This window comes from Penicillium waksmanii (assembly GCF_028829765.1).
Source record: "Penicillium waksmanii strain IBT 27052 chromosome Unknown utg000009l:1.0-4314994.0:1.0-4318279.0, whole genome shotgun sequence".
Classification (NCBI taxonomy): Eukaryota; Fungi; Ascomycota; class Eurotiomycetes; order Eurotiales; family Aspergillaceae; genus Penicillium; species Penicillium waksmanii.
In genome coordinates, this window is record NW_026643255.1 from 2,106,945 (window position 1) to 2,128,180 (window position 21,236).

General features: G+C 48.7%; 7 protein-coding genes across 7 annotated transcripts; 4 read left to right on the forward strand and 3 right to left on the reverse strand.

The window, feature by feature from the left end:
• Positions 1 to 1,245: 1,245 nt before the first annotated feature.
• N7481_011167 (uncharacterized protein) lies at positions 1,246 to 3,787 on the forward strand (the record flags this gene model as incomplete). The annotated part of the gene is made up of 2 exons (XM_057270386.1): positions 1,246 to 1,858; positions 2,838 to 3,787. 2 exons carry the CDS (start codon positions 1,246 to 1,248, stop codon positions 3,785 to 3,787), a joined length of 1,563 nt encoding a protein of 520 aa, XP_057117560.1.
• A 1,548-nt stretch (positions 3,788 to 5,335) lies between these two features.
• On the reverse strand, positions 5,336 to 6,189 carry N7481_011168 (uncharacterized protein; the record flags this gene model as incomplete). Its single annotated transcript, XM_057270387.1, has 3 exons — positions 5,336 to 5,767; positions 5,933 to 6,055; positions 6,112 to 6,189. 3 exons carry the CDS (start codon positions 6,187 to 6,189, stop codon positions 5,336 to 5,338), a joined length of 633 nt encoding a protein of 210 aa, XP_057117561.1.
• Positions 6,190 to 8,583: 2,394 nt separating this feature from the next.
• N7481_011169 (uncharacterized protein) lies at positions 8,584 to 11,278 on the forward strand (the record flags this gene model as incomplete). The annotated part of the gene is made up of 3 exons (XM_057270388.1): positions 8,584 to 9,116; positions 9,178 to 10,031; positions 10,083 to 11,278. 3 exons carry the CDS (start codon positions 8,584 to 8,586, stop codon positions 11,276 to 11,278), a joined length of 2,583 nt encoding a protein of 860 aa, XP_057117562.1.
• A 1,010-nt stretch (positions 11,279 to 12,288) lies between these two features.
• Positions 12,289 to 15,440, forward strand: N7481_011170 (glycoside hydrolase family 35 protein; the record flags this gene model as incomplete). Its single annotated transcript, XM_057270389.1, has 4 exons — positions 12,289 to 12,520; positions 12,578 to 13,654; positions 13,724 to 14,225; positions 14,297 to 15,440. The coding sequence occupies 4 exons, from the start codon at positions 12,289 to 12,291 to the stop codon at positions 15,438 to 15,440; spliced, it is 2,955 nt and encodes a 984-aa protein (XP_057117563.1).
• Positions 15,441 to 15,764: 324 nt separating this feature from the next.
• N7481_011171 (tyrosine-protein phosphatase) lies at positions 15,765 to 17,085 on the forward strand (the record flags this gene model as incomplete). Its single annotated transcript, XM_057270390.1, has 4 exons — positions 15,765 to 15,871; positions 15,936 to 15,972; positions 16,037 to 16,407; positions 16,572 to 17,085. The coding sequence occupies 4 exons, from the start codon at positions 15,765 to 15,767 to the stop codon at positions 17,083 to 17,085; spliced, it is 1,029 nt and encodes a 342-aa protein (XP_057117564.1).
• Positions 17,086 to 17,405: 320 nt separating this feature from the next.
• On the reverse strand, positions 17,406 to 18,350 carry N7481_011172 (class I SAM-dependent methyltransferase; the record flags this gene model as incomplete). Its single annotated transcript, XM_057270391.1, has 1 exon — positions 17,406 to 18,350. The coding sequence occupies one exon, from the start codon at positions 18,348 to 18,350 to the stop codon at positions 17,406 to 17,408; it is 945 nt and encodes a 314-aa protein (XP_057117565.1).
• A 406-nt stretch (positions 18,351 to 18,756) lies between these two features.
• Positions 18,757 to 19,460, reverse strand: N7481_011173 (ankyrin repeat domain-containing protein; the record flags this gene model as incomplete). Its single annotated transcript, XM_057270392.1, has 3 exons — positions 18,757 to 19,080; positions 19,112 to 19,180; positions 19,209 to 19,460. 3 exons carry the CDS (start codon positions 19,458 to 19,460, stop codon positions 18,757 to 18,759), a joined length of 645 nt encoding a protein of 214 aa, XP_057117566.1.
• Between the last annotated feature and the right edge of the window lie 1,776 nt (positions 19,461 to 21,236).

The window sequence follows — 21,236 nt, forward strand, 5'->3', positions numbered from 1 at the left end:
GGATTGTCAACTGCCTTCGTCCCTTTCCATGGCCTAGGTAAAGTATCGCTTCCATCTCTACTCGCAGATTTATTGTCACTGTCAGCTCATTTAAAGTATTTCCGGAAATCGGTGTCACCCCCTGCACTCTTTCGTTGTTCCCCGAACCCTAAATGCCAAGATACACTGGACCTTCTTAAGCAAGAAATGAAAATTGTACGATATGCTCCCCTGCGCGGAGGAAGTTAGAATCATGAAGACATTGCGAGCTTTGGCAAGACCAGTGACTGATCTTCATATCCTATCCCAAATCGCCCGGTTATTGCCTAGCTTTCGATCGGTTAACTTTATCATACTGCCACCGCCAGATCCCGTCCGACTTCAAACGCGCCAGGGGATAACGTTGGCCAAGACTTGGAAAAAGGTTCAACTTCCTGCCATAGATGGGAAGCTACCCGATAATGTAGCTAAAAAGAGCATTCAGTTCAAAAGTGACTGTTCTGACACCCCTCCAGTTCACTGCGAAATACAGCTCCTGGCGCGCTACGAGGAGAAACCCTCACTGACCCCACACTTTTGTATCTTGGATGTAGCAAAAAGGCATACTTTCTCTGTATGCAATTTTTAGATCGGTCATCTTTGAAAGTCAGGGTCCGTGGTTGTCATGGTCAATGTCACCCTTTGTGGGGTATCCCGTTGCTTAACTTAAATGTTATGCAGCCCCGAATACAGCTACTGTGTGAAGCTATAGAGGAGAGGCTACGACAGCTTATGGAGCCAGGATAATTTCTGAAAACAGTTGCTGTGCATCAATCGTCAGCGGTTTCTGAGTTGAAGTCTATGGACGTGCTTGTGATCGGGCAGCAGCGTGCACATAGAGAGGAAGCCGACAAGAGAGGCCAGGAATACCAGGAAAATAAGCGACTACTGTATGGACATGAGCTTCGCTTTAAATTTTATAGCTAACAGGCTTGCAGCTTAAACCCAAGATCTGTCGGACCACCAGAAATATTCTATCGCGACTTGATGAGTCTTTGCGTTATCTGCCAAATGCCCCGCCCCATGGATGGTTGGTGCCAACACTGCTTTTCCACCTGGTACTGTTCCGAAAGATGTCGGCGATTGGACCAGCCAGCGCATGTGATTTTATGCTCACACTACGTTTCATTTTGAAAACTTCGCCTATCAGACACGCGCAAGGTAGGCATTTGGTTTCCGAGAGACAGGAAAGAGCCAAACCTTGTATGGGTACCCATAGCTTCAAAAATGGGCGAGTACTATGCAGATTTTGATGCGTTTCTTGGTTCAAATCATGCTGTCTTATTCACCATCCCGCTTATCGAGAATAAGAGGCGGGGGTTGTTGACGCTAGATCACCATATCACGATATACTATCAAGACTGGGACGAAAGACCACCCAAGACTAACCAATCGGTTCAGCACGCTGTAGAAGCCTGCAACGGTATGCGAGTGCCTTGCAATATATATGGAGACTATGTTGCCATGAGTGGCAGGCGCGGAGATCCACCATTTCGATACCTTGATATAGACTGCGCCGGTTTTCGACATATCCTGGGCTACTTCAGCACATGTTCTAGTGGCGGCTCTGTTATAGCAGTTCAATTTAAATGTCTCCTCGAACAGAAGCCCAAGAGCTGTGAAAAGTTTCAATCTGTGGATGTCGATCGTGATTTCCCAAGAAATAGGATGGTTTCGGGCCTGTCCAAGGCTCTTGGAGATCCGATGTGGATATGCAATATCAATAATGATGAACTGAAGGATGGAGTCACGCAACTAGATCAGCTACCAGAGAACGCTTGGCAAAACCTTCATGCTGAAATTCTCTCCATTGATATCGATGCAAAATCAAACAGTTGGGGTATGTCTAATATCACCCCTTGGCACGTCGATGGGAGCATCAGAGTCATGCGAGAAAATGGGATGGATCTGGACGTCGAATGGGTACAGCACATATGCTCGTACTATCTCAAGGTTCTTCAGCCACTCTTTGAAAGGGCTCTGTCTGGAGATATATCACGAGAAGATGTCCTGTCAGAGGTTACACGGGAAAAGATAATGTCGTGGATATCGGTAGTTACGCCAGGGAATTTTATGAGCCTCGGGCCACAACGTGGGTTTGTTGAGAGATTTTGATTTGAGAAAGGGGGAAAAGAGAGAACTTCAATAGTTCCCATTGATAGACTAATGGCTTATTCTAAATGGTAATTGGACTGTTACAAAAGTAGTGAAATAAAAGAGCCTAAATAACGACTACTTAATGATTCATAAACCGCTTTTGGGAAGTGCTATTTATCACAATCATTACCACGTTCGTCGAACCCCCCTTCCATCAGTAGCCCTGTAGATAGTAGCTCCCCCTCGTCATCTTTCTGTTTCCGTAGGGTTTCATTGATGACTCAACAGCAGAGCTTCTAGTTATGTGCAACGCCATAGGAATATTGACTCCTTGTGGTTCATGATTGCACGGTCGTGTGGCCTAGAACAAATTTCGGTTAGACCATTAATACATAATTTTCGTAAGAGGCTAGGATAATCTAGAACATCAATCTAGAACGTCCAGTTGTACGTACACAGGAAGCAAAATGGCTGCGTCAGCAATTTCAGAGCTCATTCTGACGTCATATACTAGGGTTAGACAGTACATACAACTATCCCCACTTCTCCCTTTCTAAATTGCTTTTAAGTCGCTATCGACTAGCCTACGAACAACTCACTAGTACTACATCAGTATGAAGGGAACTGTATTGGTCATCGGTGGAACAGGTGCCCAGGGGGTGCCCGTTGTCAAATGTGAGCTGAACATGCCATCTCACAACAGCTACTAACTTATTTGCAAGCTCTGGCTACTGACTCCAAATATAACATCCGCGTCCTTACGAGAAGCGCCTCCTCAAAAGAGGCCAAGTACCTAGCAACACTACCAAGCGTATCTATTTTTGAAGGAAACACATACGACGAAGCTACTCTCCGCCAAGCGTTTAAAGACACAACGCACGTGTTCGTCAACACTAATGGATTCGCCATCGGTGAAAAAGCGGAGATCTACTGGGGCATCAGGCTCTATGAGCTAGCCCGAGAATTTCAACTCGAGCACTTCGTCTACGCTGGTCTGGAATACGGTTCTAAGCTTGGCAACTTCAATCCCAAGTACAGATGTGGTCATCTAGATGGGAAGGGCAAAGTCGTGGACTTCATCTCTGCGCAGCCGACATGGCCTATGGCCTGGTCTGTTTTGACATCTTGCATGTATATGGAAGCTCTGTCGGAATTTCTGCGCCCGTTCCCTGATCCTACAGATCCGGACACCTTGATTTTCGCGGCTCCTCTTGGGGAAGGAAGGTGTCCTCTTATCTATCTGGAGGATTATGGAGCATATGCAAGATGGATTTTCGATAACCAGGCTAAGAGCAATGGGGTCGAGTTGCATGTTGCGACTGAAGATATCCGTTGGGAAGATCTCGCATCTACGTTTTCGGAAATCACGGGCCAAAAGGCAGCGTATAAGGACGTGAGTTTGGAGGAGTATTTCAAGCTTAGCATCCTTGATCCGGATGCGCTAGTCGGTCATTCTAGTGATCAAAATGACTCGACTTTACTCACTTATCGGGAGAACTTTTCGGGTTTTTGGAATACTTGGAAGGACAATTTGACTAAGAGGGACTATCAACTCTTAGATACAATTCTACCGGAAAGGGTAAAGTCTGTAAAAGAATGGATGGAAAAGACAGGTTATAGTGGAAAGTATGCATCGCTGCTGAAGGATCGGCGGGACGAAGCTCGGAAGTAGTCAGAAAGCGACTGGGGTGGGAATTTGCACCTCTGTGGTATTATGCCGTTTCGTCGGCCCACACAAGTAAGGATGGGGTGTTTTAACAATCCAAGAATCTAAACTGGACGGTATTATACAATGTGACGGTCTTTGAGTTTGGCAAACACTCTTCCGCGTTTTTCTGCTGCAAATGAAGATGAAAGCTGTCGTTTTGCTATATGTTTACAGCCAACGCTGTTCTTTTAATATTGTTATCTCACATTCCCACGCCCTTCGAGCTCCCTTTCCATCAGAAATTTCCCTATCTCCGAGAGACTGAAATAGTCATTCTCTGGCATTGCATAAATCGCACCCTCCATCTCCCAACCAACCGTACCCCTCTTGAGACCCAATTTCTCCCCCTCCTTCTTACACGAGTCAAAATCAATAATCACACACCTTTCTCCATCAATCATAATATTCGATGGATTGAGATCATTGTGAACAAGTCACAGAGAATGCATATGTCGCACGCCATCCTCAATCCCCTGCAGACAAAGAGCTTTATCAAATATCGCCACCCCTCTCATCCTCTGCAATAAAGTCATGGGATACCTATCAAAGCAAACCCCTTTGACTCTTCCATTCTCAGTAATACAACCAATATATCGAGCGACGTTGGGATGTGGATGTCTCCGAAGCACTTCGCAAGCTTCCATCTCGACCAATATATGGCGGCCGGGCTCGAGGGATGCAGGGCTGTCGCCGTAGTGTAGGAGACTTGGCTGCTTGATGTATGTGTTCTGAGGAACAAGGTCAACAGCCAAAGTGAAAGACGATTCCATTGTCGGCCAGATATCTTCGATGGGGATTTTGGTGGTTTCCAGTTGACTGATCTCATCCGCGGAGGGCGCAGAGCGACAACGCCATTTTGCCCTGGCGAAAAGGTATTCGGTTCCTCTTCGCAGGATTAGCTTCGTGTGGTCGAAGACGAGATTTTCGCCCTTTTATATGAATGCTTCGCTCTGCTTGTGTATTTCCATAGTGCACATATGAGCCCCGAGTTTGAAATCTGCTGTTATTTCTGTGATGCGGAGCCTTTGACAAGAGGGGCTTTAAAGGGCAGAGTCTGGAGTTTATTGAGGCCGGCAGTCTTTGCTGCTGAAGGTTGAAAGCATTGGGGCACATTTCAATCAATATTTTCGCAAATATTACCGCCAGGCCCGTGGCCGCCTATAACGCTAGCGGGTTTATTGTTCTTAAAACCTGGTAAAAATGTGAGACTGATCTCCGCCATCGGAAATGCCTTTTGACCAAATTTTTTGCACAGCAGATGGGTGAAAAACTATGCGTTGACGTAGTTGTTCATTCGACGGATGACTCGTCCTATGAGGAGGGCTATTTGAACAATTTTATGAAGTGTAGGTCTCCGATTCGCTTGCGGAGGGCCGCGTGGAGCCGGCGGGTTCTTATATCGTAAATTCTAAAGTAGGCTAGGAAGACAGTACAGGATGCAGGACGGGTCCGATGATGTTGGACACTTCAGGCGAACAGAGTTACAAAAAAACTCCATGGCGGGGCCCATCTTCACTTCTTGAGAAAGACGCTGTGGCACCAATCCGCCCAAGTTTTGATCTGCTCGACCAGTTTTTGAGACCATAGTTTCTCACTCGCCAAGTCCACTTTCAAACTTGCGATAGTTTTGGACTGCGCGGTTGCGAGTTTTGCGGCCACTTTTTCAGTTTTCCACTTCTCAACCTGAGCTGTGGCAACCATGAGGGCGGCTGTTTCTTTCTTTCCTAACGGCCGTTTCTTGCCCTCTCGAGGATCATGTTCGCCCAAGACCATCATAGTCATTTCCATCTTCTCAGACTTTGACTTCTTTTTCGGCGCAGTAACAGCATCCTTCTTGACCAATTTCCCACTGTTCCTTTCATCCAGTGGGTCCCGGACATCTTGGACACTCTTTCGTGCGCGCTTGCGAAGAAATCCCTTGGAGTTGTAAATATCGGAGGACTGCTACCTACGTAGGAAATCTGATAGTGAGATGCTTGATTGATCATATCTACACGTAGCTCGTGATAGTAAGACTACAGCCTGGTCATATGACCGGCGCCGTCCATCTAACAAGGAGTTGGTGAATTCGCGGCGTTAGACATAATTTTTGATATTCGAAGTCCGAACATCGAGCCTGAATGTGAATGACCCGCCGTCGGACTGTTCATCGGCAATTTCCTCAAGGGTAGATCGAATGGTTCCCTCCTTTGGATCAATTGGGTAGAGGCAAATTTCCATCTCGATAGCCAGCTAGATTATAGCAGCATGATTCCGCTTCCCTGATCCCACCTTCCATGACCATTTACCATCTCTGGTCCTTTGAATCCAGCTGGATCTCGGGTTTGGAACAGGCTTGCGAAGACCCCATATGGCATACCGTCCATTATCGAAGGACGCAGACTTGCTATCTGATGGACGACACGGAAACCGGAGATGCGGCTATAGATAGATCAGTACTTGTTAACTCTTCTCACTCAAGATGGATTTCGTACAGTTAACATGAGTCCTTATCAAAATGAGCTTGCCGATCTGAGGGAACAATGGCAATTATTTGCCGTGATTGAAACTACTAGATAAAGGGACTAGATTAGAAAGGGATCAGAAATAGTGAGACTGAAGCATGAACATACTTGTATGCAGCCCGGAACTTGGCTCAGATCTCATCATGGTATTGTCTATCTTGAGTGACTTCCCGGGCACTGCAGCCCGGACAAGATGATTGATGTATCCATTCCATTAGGCACACATTCGTCCTTGATCTGGGGTACTTGCTTGGTATTGTGAAGTTTTGTATATCCTTTTGCATAGATGGCGGTGGCACCCTGGGTATGCTGAGAAACGGCTCGTTGGAGTCTGATGCGTGGATCACGCGCAATTGTTCAATTGATGGGAATTTGGGCATACATCCCCGTTACTCCGTTTTTCTTGAGTTTTGAGGATTGTGACTCGCGAAATTGAATGCAGCGTACGGATCCCGATGTCATTCTGTAATTCGCGTTGATCAGGTTTCCCGTCCTATTCGCTGAACTTGTCCAAGAACCAACTCCGTGGGACAGGGTGTCGAAGCTCACAGTCGTTCAGCACATATGGTGAAATCACCGGGCCTGAATATTTGGGGAAGAAGAAGTTCACTAGAGGGGAGGATGAGAAGGGAGAGAGACACGATAATAAGTGGCTATCTACTGTAGATGGGGAAGGCACGGTATACTAGTATCCCTACCTAGGTAAGGTAGGAAGGAGCTCTGCATTCTGCCCAGGTGGACGTGGCCACTACGCCTTAAAAAGTGCAAAGTTGAGGCAGGTGCGAACAGGAGAGTACTACCCTAACCCCGGGGCCCAAACTTGGTCTATATATATAATTGTAATATCATGATGGTGATGTGCAGATGGGGCTAGATGATGATGATGGTATTGATGGGTGGTGGTAGGTAGTAGGTAAAGATATAAAAAAGACAAAGAAGGTATTAGTACTAGTATTTCAACAAAAGACATGGAATCCTGCATGCCTGAGGCATAATGGCCTCGACATCCACCTAGACATCTACAACCAGGCATCCCAGTATCCACCCAGTACCTAGGCACTCTTCGCTAGAAGGCACCCTTGCAAAACCCCTGATTAAATTGCGCCTAGGGAGTGTGGTAGGCTGTCATGCTGTAAATTGCATAGTGAACCGGAGTGACAGCGGAGAACAGGTCCGACCATGTTGGACACTCCACTCTCCTGATGATCCCGATCCCCACTGTTCGACCCTACAGGACCCGATTTTAGGATCAGCTCAAGTGGGTCCCTCCATCACCTAGTTTGACTAGTTTATGAGTGAGCTACGAGTCGACGAGAGGAACTCGCACCCCGGTTGTAACCCTACCCGATTCGGCCTCGGGTATCGGGCGTCATCAGTCACGACTCAGTTCAACACTGAGAGCCGACCGACACTGCTAGTCATCTCAGGGGGATGGGGAAATCTCTGCTGGCCAAGATCGATCTGACCCCAGCTGCCAAAACCCCAGATAAAGTTCTCGCGAGATCGTCCCCTCCCCAAGTCACCAGGTTCGCAGATGTAAATCCTGGGCGATCACAGCTGTGTCTCCACCACGAGGAACCGATCGAATGCGGATGGGATGGGATGGGATTAACTGAAGGTTAAACTCAGCTAAACCCAGCCTAGCGAAGCCCCTAATCCATAGTAGCTCCGCTAGAAGACCGCTCATTGATTCATCGATTGAGTTTTGGGGGGGAAATGATGCAATGGATCCTCTTCAGCAGCCGACGACGTCACGGGGCCCAAGAAGCTTCCGGGCTTCCATTCCACCACGACTTGCACTTTTGCACTTTTCATCTTGATTTAACTTGACTTAAGCCCAAGTTAAATGGCACCGACACTGGTTATGTCTTAAACCTTGATCCCCCCCGCGATTTTCTCTTCATCTACTGCTGCTGCTACTGCTACTCCGCCTCCACTCCATCCCTTTGCAGTTCCCGGCATGGCTACTGCACAAATGCCAGGTCCAAGGTCCGCCAGGCTGGCTGATGATGGTAAGACCCTCTGATCGTCAATACTGTGCACTGTGCACTGTTCGCTAACTCCCATGCGTTGCTGAAACAGCCGCCACTGCTGCTCTCTATGCGACACATCCTCGACGCAAGGCATCCCTAACTGTGCCCACCCCGGAAACCCAATATCTAAGTGAGCATTTATCCCCCTCTCCTTGCCCCGCGCATCGCCAATAACCCCCCCTCCCCTGGGACCGTATGATGATAAGATTAGGCCAAGCTAATAATGAATATCGCAACAGATCCTCAAACTACTACTGGTGCCGCAAACCTAAGCGCAGCATCCGCCGGCGCAGCCCTCGCCCACGCAAACCAAAAACCAATCGAAGTATGGACACCCCCCAGTCGCTTCACGGACGCGGAAAAGGCCGCTTGGTCCGTGAGGGATTTCGTTCAGCCCGAGTTCCCTCAACCCAGTACCGGATACAGCGCAGCAGGACTGGGCGCTGCGATCATCGCTGTGCGCGAACAGCGCGCTTCATCATCAAACCTCTCCCCAACCCGGGCGGCCTCTACAAGCAAACCCGACATTTCCACCATCGATCACACCCGCGCTGCTGTGGGCGGCAATGCTCAGGATAAGGCGCTCCTTGCAGCAACTGGAGCCTACGCCAACCGGAAACGGGCGGACTCAGCTCCAAGTGAACCGGTCTTACCAGCCGATACTCCTTATGCCCTCCGCGCTGCTGGCGTATCACATCGCGGGAAGGCCGAAGACGAGGGACCTCTGGATCGCAGCGATGCTGCGATGGAGTCTCAGTCGAATCCAGCACGCGCATGCCAATGCTCGGATGTACACTTCGTCCCCTCCCGTCGCGAGCGAAGTCGAGGCGCGCAACCGTCGCAACTCATTGCACGCTGCGGCTCTAGTCATGGCGAAGAATATGTACGATGCCTCGGGTCCGAAGGGTGATACAGCAACCGTCGACCCAGCCATCTACGCTGCGCAGGAAGGTCAAAACCGCCTGCAATATCGCAATACCGTCAGTGGGGCCATGGGGACAACAGCTCACAAAGCCCTGGCCCTGCAGGAGGCGGCTCAAAAGCGGGCGGCGGAGAAAATAGCCCTTATGAGGGATGATCATGCGGAAATGCAACAGTATTACGGAACTGCGCCTCAGCCTCAGCGATCGCGTCTGACAACTCGTCGAAAGCGGACGGCTAGTGATGCCGATCCGTCCCAAGCGGATGCGGAGCAGTCAAGGCAGATTCGCAATCAGATGACAAGTCTACGATCGAAGGTTGATCGTGTTGATGTGCAGAGGCAGAGAGATCGTGATCTTCTTATGGAAGCTGCTCAGCGGAATGTGGATGCGACTATCCAAGACATGGAAATGAAGTTGTACAGTAATACTGGTCGTGCCCCGCCGTCCGTTCAGAAGCAGTGGGAGGACGCTGCTCGGGAACGAGCTCGTCAGGAGGCCCAAGTCGCCGAGGCGAGTCGTTCCCCAGAGGGCCGAGTGAATATTGGCGGTCAACACTTTATGAACATGGCTGATGTCGAAGCTGTTGCTCGATCCCGTGTTCAGCCGGCATTGGACGAGATCACGGATCAGGCCGAACAACGCCGAGCGGAGGAGCTTGAAGCTCGTCTTGATGCTGAGGAGAACCAGAGACAGGCTGCGATTGAGAAGGAGCGCGAGGCTTCTTTGCGTGCTCTTGGTGGAGAAAAGGGTGAGTAAAATGTACTCCTGAAACCGCGAGGTATTCTAATCCATCATGCAGGAGACAAGACGCGATCTGAAAAACGCCAACTCAAGGGCTTGAGCTTGTTGTTGTTCAGAAAGAAGAGTAAACGGACTCGTGGTGAGAAGACCGAAGAACCGGCTGAGGAGGCTGTCCAGCAACCAATTCCTACCGCTGAAGCACCAGCTGTCGAGGAGGCGCCGGCTGTCGCAGAAGCACCGGTTGTCAAGGAAGCACCGGCTGTCGCAGAAGCACCGGCTGTCGAGGAAGCACCGGCTGTTGCAACGGCCGCTGAGCCAGCTACCGCTGAGCCCGCTGCCGATGACGAACCTGAGGCCAGAGCGGAGGATCGATCCGAAGATATAACCACTGCTTCAGACCATGCTGCCGCATCCAAGATATCCACCGCTGAAGAGCATGGCCCCTCAACCGTTTTTGCAGCAGGCCCAGCAGCCCCAATTGCAGCACCAGTCCGACTAGTCACCACCAGACCCTCTGAGGCATCCGAAGCGTACGCAGGCATCCCACAACGAGACGCAGCAGCCACCGCGGGAATAAGCGACATGCACATGGTGCAACCCATCACAAGTCCTCGGGCCGATTCAAAACTAAAGAACTGGTTCAGAGATCGACTGGTTCGTCGAAGCAGCGGCCCGGTACCCGTTTACCCGCACCAGCCAGGACCCGACTTCAGAAGCGGCAGCGAGATTGGCTTTACCGGGGGTGCAGCACTGACCGGCCAAGGCCGAGATGAATCTCGTGGGGCGGCTCTAAGCTCTCATCCCATTAATTCTAGCAATGATGGGAATGCGGATGAGCTGGACCAAAGCCCGCCAAGTCACAACGGAGGCACGTTTCTCGAAATGACAAAATCCACTACGGGTGGTACGGGTGGCGATTCGATTTCCAGCTCGACTCAGCAAAATGGTCATGGCAATGACAACGGCAATGCCAATGCCAATGCCAATGCCAATGGTACTGGAAAGAGACAGCGTCTTCGCAAAAGTTTCATGAAATTGTCCCGTAACTCGCAAGACTCGAAGACGAATCGCTTAACCAATGGCGGCGGCCATTCCCGGCAAAACTCCTCCTTGTCCGAGACAAAGGTTTCCGGGACTGGGGAGGGTCTTCAGAATCTGCGACACAGCGCTACTGAGCAGGGTCTCCCTGCCCCACCCATTCTAGGACAAACGTCCAGTACGGGTCGGGAATCCAGGTTCTCTGAAGACTTGTGATTTGATTTGATTTGATTTGATTTGATCTGATCTGATCTCGATTTGAATTTTCTTGTATTCTATGTTTGTTTTCCTTTCCCTCCCTTTCTTTCCCAACCATGCATGGGATCCTATCCGCTCGCTTCTTTCTGCTCAATACCTTCCTTTCTTCTTGTTTTTATTTATTTTTATTTTTATTTTCGGAATTTACGCCGGTGTTTCAGTGCAGTGCACTATGATCGGACAGGGACAGGGACTACAATCTGAAGGAATTTACGCAAAGGCGCTGGACTAAACTAACAACTACTACATAAACGACTGTTATGCTTATGCTTCATGCTTCATGCTTCATGCTTCATGCTTCATGCTTCATGCTTCATGCTTCATGCTGTGCCGCAAATACTAGTACATGATTGATTATTCGACCAATTTGAGATTTTGCTCTTATCAGCTTCGTGCCAAATGAATTCAAGATGTATTTTTATTTCAAGTTTCTCTTTTACTTTCGAGTCCTGTGATATGGTAGAACTAGTAGTTTAGCTGTCAAGCTCGGCAAATTATTTTAAATTCAAGTCCCTCGGCAGGTTCCAACAGTTCAAGTTTGTATAGCCCTTCGCCCGTGGCGTTCAAAGTATAGCTCGCTCGCTCGTTCCCTCGCTTGCAGATGGCGCCACCGCATCAATTAAGATAGTAGCTTCAACATCTAATTTCCGCAATACTACTCCGTACTACTGCGGAACCTGTGCATTAACCCCACACCTGCCAAAACCCCCGCATTTCCCTGGAAAATTGCCGAAAGCGCAATCGCTCGCGAGAAAACATCCACCAATCCGGATGTTCTCCGGGGTATCGCTACCGCGAAGACCGAGGCAGGGAGCATGGACCCCATGCGGTATGAATATGCTATATGCTATAATAGCAATGCGAAGGCAGGAGACTGGCCAGGCACCTGAAGAAAGAGTCACTCCAAGTGACTATTTTTCTCAGATTCAGTTTCAAGTTAATTGTGCGAGCGAGAGCAGAGCCCGAATATGCGTCTATTCGCATTATTCTCGGTCCTCCTTCTGGGGTTGAGCAACCTCGTCTCAGCAACCGATAATGGAAAGACAACCGATGTCACCTGGGATAAATATAGTCTCTCAGTGAAGGGGGAGAGAGTATTTATCTATTCTGGCGAATTTCATTATCAGCGTCTTCCGGTGCCGGAATTGTGGTTGGATGTTTTTCAGAAACTTCGTTCGAATGGGTTTAATGCTGTTTCGAGTAAGTCCAGTAGCTTTCCATTTAGTACAAGAGGTGTACCATGCTGACCAGCATCAGTCTACTTTTTCTGGAGTTTCCACTCCGCCTCAGAAGATGTATTCGACTTTGAAAATGGCGCCCACGATATCCAGCGCGTCTTCGACTACGCCAAACAAGCTGGTCTATATGTCATAGCCCGAGCAGGACCATACGTGAACGCAGAAACATCAGCCGGCGGCTTCGCATTATGGGCAGCAAATGGACAAATGGGCAGTGAACGAACCAGCGCGGAATCATACTATTCAAAATGGTATCCGTGGATCATCAAGGTGGGCGAAATAATTGCCAAAAATCAGATCACGAATGGCGGACCGGTTATCCTAAACCAGCACGAGAATGAACTGCAAGAGACGACGCACAGCGCAGACAATACTCTGGTCAAATACATGGAGCAAATCGCTGACGCATTTACCGAGGCCGGTATCGTTGTGCCGAGCTCGCATAATGAGAAGGGCATGCGCTCGATGAGTTGGTCAACTGATTACGAAGATGTCGGTGGTGCGGTCAATGTCTACGGATTGGATAGTTACCCCGGTGGATTATCGTGCACGAATCCAGACTCCGGGTTCAATCTCGTTCGAACTTACTACCAATGGTTCCAGAACTACTCCTACACCCAACCCGAGTATCTGCCGGAATTCGAGGGAGGCTGGTTTCAGCCTTGGGGTGGGTATTTCTATGATACATGTGCCGCGGAACAATCGCCCGAATTCGCGGACGTTTATTACAAGAATAATATCGGGTCTCGTGTTACGCTGCAGAATCTTTATATGGTTTTTGGCGGGACGAATTGGGGACATAGTGCCACGCCGGTGGTTTATACTTCTTACGATTATGCGGCGCCGTTGAGGGAGACGAGGGAGGTTAGGGATAAACTTAAGCAGACGAAGCTTCTTGGTTTGTTTACGCGGGTTTCGGGTGATTTGTTGAAGACGGATATGGAAGGAAATGGGACGGGGTATACTAGCGATGCGAGTATTTTCACTTGGGCTCTGAGGAATCCTTCGACGAAGGCTGGATTCTATGTTCTTGCGCATTCTAAGAGTTCGTCGAGGGATGTGACGAGTACATCTTTGAATGTCAATACTACGGCTGGTATGCGCACACTGGCTGTGAAGGAGAGAAGTCTTCAAATGGATGACAACTGACGATCGAATCAATCAGGCGCTATTATCATCCCAGACATCGAGCTGGCTGGTCGACAGAGCAAGATCATAGTCACAGACTACACAATCGGCAAAGCATCCAGCCTCCTCTACTCATCCGCCGAGGTTCTGACCTACGCGACTCTCGACGTCGACGTGATCGTGTTCTACTTGAACATCGGCCAGCAAGGAACATTTGTGTTCAAGGACGCTACTAAAGGGTTGACATTCCACGCATACGGTAACTCGAATGTGACCTCGTCATCATCAGAGCATGGCACGAAGTATACCTACACGCAAGGCGATGGGTCGACAGTGGTCAAATTCTCTAATGGAAACCTGGTCTACCTGCTTGACAAGGAAACAGCGTGGAACTTCTTCGCTATCCCGACGAGTTCCAATCCGAATGTTTCGCCAAGTAGGCAGATTTTGGCTCTGGGCCCGTACTTGGTTCGGTCTGCTTCTATCGAGAAGGATACTGTTAGTCTGATCGGTGATAATGCGAACACTACATCCCTAGAGTAAGTATCGTGTTCTCCTCGACTCCAAAGTTATTTGCTATACCCTCTACAATCAAGCTAACCTCAAACAGAGTCTACCCCGGAAATTCAAAAGTCACAAAGATAAAATGGAACGGAAAATCTGTCTCGACAAAGAAAACCGCATACGGCAGCTTAATCGCTTCAGCATCCGGAGCCGAGAAGGCAAAAGTCTCACTGCCAGTTCTCAAATCCTGGCGCTCACAGGATACACTCCCCGAAATCAAGCGCACCTACGACGACTCCCGCTGGACAATCTGCAACAAGTCGACGACCGTGAATGCGGTCGCACCACTCTCCCTCCCGGTTCTTTACTCCGGCGACTACGGCTACCACTCTGGAACGAAGGTCTACCGCGGCCGATTCAACGGACGCACCGCAACAGGCGCGAACATCACTGTCCAGAATGGCGTGGCAGCCGGCTGGGCGGCTTGGTTGAACGGGGAATATGTTGGTGGTGCATTGGGAAGTCCGAGTCTCGCGACAACATTTGCAGAACTGGAATTCGATACTTCCTCGCTTGTTGAGAAGGACAATGTCCTCACTATCGTGACGGATTATACTGGTCACGACGAGAATAACGTCAAGCCGGCCGGAACGCAGAATCCGCGCGGGATATTGGGAGCCATACTCACCGGCAGCGACAACGATAATTTCACATCCTGGCGCATCCAAGGAAATGCGGGTGGAGAGTCGAATATCGACCCCGTCCGCGGATCCCAGAATGAAGGAGGCTTATACGGCGAACGTCTTGGCTGGCATTTACCCGGATATACCGCCCCCAAGAGTGCGGGCAAGGAAACCCCACTGGACGGGGTATCCAATGCGGCGGGTCGCTTCTACACAACGACCTTCAAGCTGAATCTGGATAAAGATCTAGACGTGCCGATTGGACTGCAACTGGGTGCGGCAGCGAATACATCGGCGGTGGTGCAGATCTTCATGAATGGGTACCAATTTGGACACTACCTCCCGCATATTGGGCCGCAGACACTATTCCCGTTCCCGCCGGGGATCATCAATAACCGTGGGGAGAATAGTTTGGCAATTAGTCTTTGGGCATTGTCGGATGTGGGGGCTCAGTTGGATCGGGTTGAATTGGTGGCGTATGAGAAGTATCGGAGTGGGTTTGACTTTGATCGGGATTGGAGTTATTTGCAGCCGAAGTGGAGGAATAATCGGGGGAAGTACGTGTAGACAGGACACAGTAGACAGAGTAGGCAGGGTAGATCAATGCAATGCAACGAATGCAGAGGTGATTAAGTCATAGCTCCTGTGCCTGGGTGGATCTGGGGAAAACCTTGGAAGTTGGAGCTCAGGCCCAGAATCCGCCAGAATCAAGGCGGGTCTCGTCTGTGCTTCTGCCCAACGTGGAAACGTGACTGTCACAACTTCCCCCCCCCCCCACCGCCATTTTGCATTTGCCAACGCGCGCTGTTTGACCGCGTCTTTCGCTTTTGTTTTGTTTTGTTCATACACTTGTTCATATTCATATTCACCCTCACTCTCACCCTGCCTACCATGGCCCGCCAGTCCAGTATTGACCTCGACTCGCCCGATCGACCCTTTGATAACATCATCAACTTCCGTGACGTCGGCAGAACCATAAACCAGTTCTGCGGTTCCTCGTACGTGGACATGAGCCCATTGAACCCCTGGGGCTCAGAGCTCAAAGCTGACCCAGGACTACAGTATCTTAAAAGAGGGCGTCTTATTCCGAAGTGCAAGAGTGAGTCCGGTCCCTACTTAGCTCTGCTCTGCTTAGACTGACAGCTGATCGGCGTTGACCATAGCTCGACGATGCCTCCGAACGAGATAAGCGCCGACTGGCCGAGGAACTACACATCAAAACAGTGATTGATCTACGATCCCAGTATGACCACCCAGATTACAAGATACACTGCTTCGCCGAACTAATCCTCATGTGCTTTCCCCACAGAACAGAACACCAAATGGCAACCCGCAAACGACGCGCTGAAAACGCCGCCTCCACGGAAGACACACACGATGGCCCCAATAACAACGACTTCGCACATTCATCTGTCCCGCTCGATGCGGAAGAACACCTCCTCCAAATCCCAGACTCACACCGCGCCCTGATCAGTCTAACCGGCAAGGGATTTGAGCGGGCATTATTATCCAAACTGGATTGGATGACATATATGTACGTCCCATCTTCCCCGCACTGCAATGCACTGTGATGCACGGCAGTTCAGGCCACTCCACTCCACCCACCAGCATCACATCCCTCAAAGCCATCCGGCATAAATACAATTACAACTACAATTACTTCGGAGACGCAATATTCCAATACTAACCCACTCACAGAAAAGTCCTCGGCCTCGCCGTATCAGGCTACCGCCCCGACGCTGTCCGTCTAATCGGCGAACAAGTAATGCAACCCCGCGGTCTAACCGGTCTAGCCCAAGACACCCTCTCATCCAGCTCAGCCGAGATCCGCACCGTCTTCGAGCTTCTTGCCCGCGAAGACACCTACCCCGTCCTAGTACACTGTACGCAGGGGAAAGACCGGACGGGTCTGATAATTCTTCTCACATTACTGCTCGCGGGCGAGCCAGGGTCAGAATCAGCGGTTCCAGTACCCGCTCTCACGGACGACTATGTTCGTTCCGAACTGGAGCTAGTGCCCGAATTCGAGGAACGCATGAAGGAAATTCGGGCGCTGGGTCTTGGGGAAGATTATACGCGATGTCCGCCAGGTTTTGTCGATGCTACGATGAAATATTTACAGGATAAATATGGGGGTGTAAGGGGGTATTTGGCTGGTGTGGGGATTAATGATGATATGCAGGGACTTATTCGACAGAAGATTTTGGCTTAGGTTTGGCCTGGCTCTTGGAACAAACACAGACACAGACACAGAGCGAGAGAGAGACGTGGTATCCTATGTTCCAGTTGGATGGAATTGGAATTGGAGACCACCGCTACCAGTGATTGATGGCGGTGGAAATTCTGTAATTTGATATTTGACTTGACTTGTACATATGAGATGAGATAATGATGGGATGCCCAGGGATCTTACAGTACCTAGGCCCTTAATGATTAATGGCCTGGCAGAGAGAGATATGAATTGGAACAGACTCGTTTTACTTATTTTCCCCCTTTATTTCGTTCTCCTTCGTTTCAATTAGCTCATTCCAATCATCCCAGCACATCCGCCTCTCCAAACTTGAAACGCAAAAATCTCGCCGAATCCCGCCCACTCTGAAACCACGAACTAAGATACATTCGCACCCGAGCAAGTAAAGGAAACTTCTCCGTACCCGGCGCCAACAATAACGAAACATTCTCAACCAATTTAAGTCCAGGATGAAGATCTTCCAACGCGATCGGATGATCAATAGAAGACTTAAACACAGCTCCAGTATTACTAACAGCCTTCATCGATTCGGGACGATTAAGCCAACTAACAACCGGAGAACTAACACACTCGAAAATAATCTCTCCCTCGGGGAAAGTCTCGCAGATTCGTGTTAGAAGTGCCCGCACTTCTTTCTCGGGTAGGTACGAGAGTAGCCCTTCCATTATAACTAGTACGGGTCCATCACCGATATGGATATCGTGCATCCAGGTCTCGTGAGTGACATCGATACCGAGTAACGAATAGTCTTGCTCATTTCCTGTGGGAAAAGATAAGGGTAAGACTTCTCTCCTCAACTCAATAACCTCAGGAAGATCAACATCAATCCACCTCGTCCGTTCACCCCATTTAACCCGCCGCGCACGACTATCAAAACCGCACGCTAAATGCAACACTGTAGTTGCGGGGTTTGTTCTCAGAAACGAGGACGTCCATTTATCGAAATGCTTTGTTCGAAGGGATATTCCTGCATTTTGAAAGGGTGTTGTTGGCATTTCGTCCATGTCGAAGGAGAGTTTTGATAGGACTTCTTGTGCGTAGGGGTCGCCTAGGATCGGGGAGGTGAGGGTGTTGTCGTATGCTCGGGCGATTAAGGGGATTAGGAGGGTTTTTGCGACGCCGGTTAGGGTGATTGGTATTTTGGGTTTGGTTTTGGTTTTGGGGGAGGTTGTGGTGGTTGAGGTGGGTGGAGAGGTATTGGGGATGGGAGTCATGGTTGTTGGCATTTTGAGGATAGTCCTGCCAGGTCAAGTAAGTTAATTTCAACAGGATGCTAGTATGGTGGGTGGTTTCTATTAAATATTAAATACCTTTACAGCAGTCCTCGCATCGCTAACTTGGAACTTGAATTATGTAGTTACACTGGAGCGCCACTGGAGCGCCGCGTCCGACCAATACCGGTTAGTGCATATCAACCGTTCATCTGATGGGATCCAGCCAGCCAGGTAGTGAGTTAGTACCAAGCGGAACTTGAAGTGGTTAGTAGTGGAGAACTCATTTTATTTATGTGTAGTCTGGGCTTGAAGGCATTTCAAAATTCCTATATATTCCAATTGATGAGGCATGTGCAAAGAAAGAAAAAAGAAACGCCGATCCAATGATTCCAAATAACGACCACGCTGACTATTGACATCAGCACCAGCGTTGTAGCAGCTCCACTACCTCGGTGTGTTCATGTTTAATAGCGGCGTCAAGGGCACTGCCATATTCACCACCTTGAGCATTGATTTCGGCGCCAGAATTGAGTAGCAGCTGTATTACCTCGATATTTTCTCCACGAGTTGCGGCTGCTTGGAGGGCATTACCATATTCGCCTTCTTGGGCATTGATGTCGGCACCAGAATTGAGTAATAGATGTACTACTGCCTCAGTGTTTTTTTCAAGTACAGCAGCCAGTAGAGCATTGCCATATTTCCCTCCTTGGGTATTTATATCGGCACCGAAATTGATTAATAGCTGTACAGTCTCGGTTTTTTTTTCCACATACAGCGGCCGGGAGAGCATTGCCATATTCACCTCCTTGGGCATTGATACTGACACCAGAATCAAGTAGAAACTGTACCGTCCAGCTACAGGGCATTCACATAATCACCACCCTGGGCATTCGCGTCAGCTCCAGCTGCAGGGAGTATCTTGACAATAGCATCATGGCCTCCCAATGAGGCCATCTGTAATGCACTTTTATCTCCGTTCGTTGGTTCAATGCTGGCTCCCATTCGTAGGAGCCATTCGACAAACTCCAGATTTCCATAGAAGGCTGCCACGACCAATGGTGTTACTCCATCTGCGTCTGCTGCCTTACTATCTGCGCCCTTTTCCAACATAACTTGGCCCATCTCAATGTTGCCCTGTTGGACTGCTGCTCATAAATGGAACGGGGTTTTCCCATGAAAGTTTCTCGTCGCGATATCTTTATTGCTCAAAGACTTGACGAGATCAGAAAGACCTGCAGCTGCAGCTGCAGCCACATGCACAAGTCTGGTGCCAGGTGGCGGGCATAATTGCCTTCTTGAACCTAGCATTTTGTAGAATCGGACCCATCGTTCAACAACATCTTCATTCAGTGACGCGCCCAGCCATGATGCAGGTGTCTTCTCTGCATGAACAAACAAATTGATAGTAGCATAAAGAATCATTGAGTAGTTCTGAAGCAAGCTCCTCCTCATATCCTTAAACTTAAACAATGTCTTTTGAGGAATGGGTACTCCGGCTAGATATGCCAAACACGATTGATAAACAATTCCGTGAGATTGTTCTAGGATATTCTTCAAGTCCCCATTCATATGCAGCTTGCCGAAATCGGTCAGATCAAACAAAAGGCCTACTCCTTTTGTTCGCAGGAAATCAGTGACCGACTGGTGTACTACCTGTATGGTCTGTGGGGTCCAACCACCATGTTCCGTTGAAACCACTTCGACGAGTCCTCCGGAGAGTGCCTTGATTCTTCGTTCAATTCTTCCATTGCTTTCGATATAACCGTTGGCCATCTTCTATAGCTTTGGCTTATTAGAAGTCATCACTTGTTCATTACCAAGAGCCAGAATAGAGTGCATTGCTGTGGCTGATGGTGGTTTCTTGGCCAGCCAGACCCACACAAACAATAGAAGCGGTGGCTCCCGATTTCCCGCCTCTATCATATTGCAGAGGATATATGTATAGGTTTCTTCCAGGTCATCTGGGACCTCTTGTAACCAGCGGTCGATCTCGCCAAACGATGAATTTTAACCTGCAGGATCCTATATGGAAATAGCCTCTATATAAATTATTCCTCTAGCTCTAGCTAATTTTGTCTATCTAAGAAGATCCTAGGTCCTCTGCAAGGTTTAATCTTGACGCTGCTATATATACCTCTAGAGAAAGTTTCGATGAAAATAGATGTTCCTTTATACATTTTAATTCCAATTCTAAAGCTACCTTAGTGGCTACCTTAATAGCTAGCCTAGAAGATATAGAGATGCTAAAATATATCTTACCAGACGATAATATAACCAAGCCTTAAAATGTAGAGGGTAAGAGGGCTATTAATTATTTGTAGCATCTGTGAGGAACTCGGATGAATGAAACAATTATGTAGCATTGGACGAAAGTAATAAAACTAGAGAAGAAAGAAAAGAGAGGAAGCTATCTATATGGTGTATGGGAAATAGGCAGGTGGTGGGTTACGTGGTATAGGCAAGTGGTATCATAGGAGCGAGGAGAGAATAGGTATATCGTTACAGCTTCTACCAGAAGGGACTAAAAGGAGGAGAAGAACTTTGTATTACTTTCATTAAGCTTCTGAGGATGATCAACCTGTGAGAAAGAGATAAAGGAATATTTTATTAGAACTGGAGTAGTCAGTCAGTACAGAGCTGACCGAAAATATACCTCGATATCTTAAAATAATTATAAGCTATATCTATTCTTTAGCGCAAGAAAACTTATCTGAGATAATACTACCCATGTTGAAGGCAGTATTGCAACTCACTACCCAGTTGCTATAGGAGAAATACAAAAATAAGATAAGAGAAGCCAAAATAGAAATATTTATTGTAGGACATAGATTCTCAACAAGTCAAAAATGAATTTATCTGTAAAAAATGTGCTGACGAGAATGTCGAGCGTTATGGCTG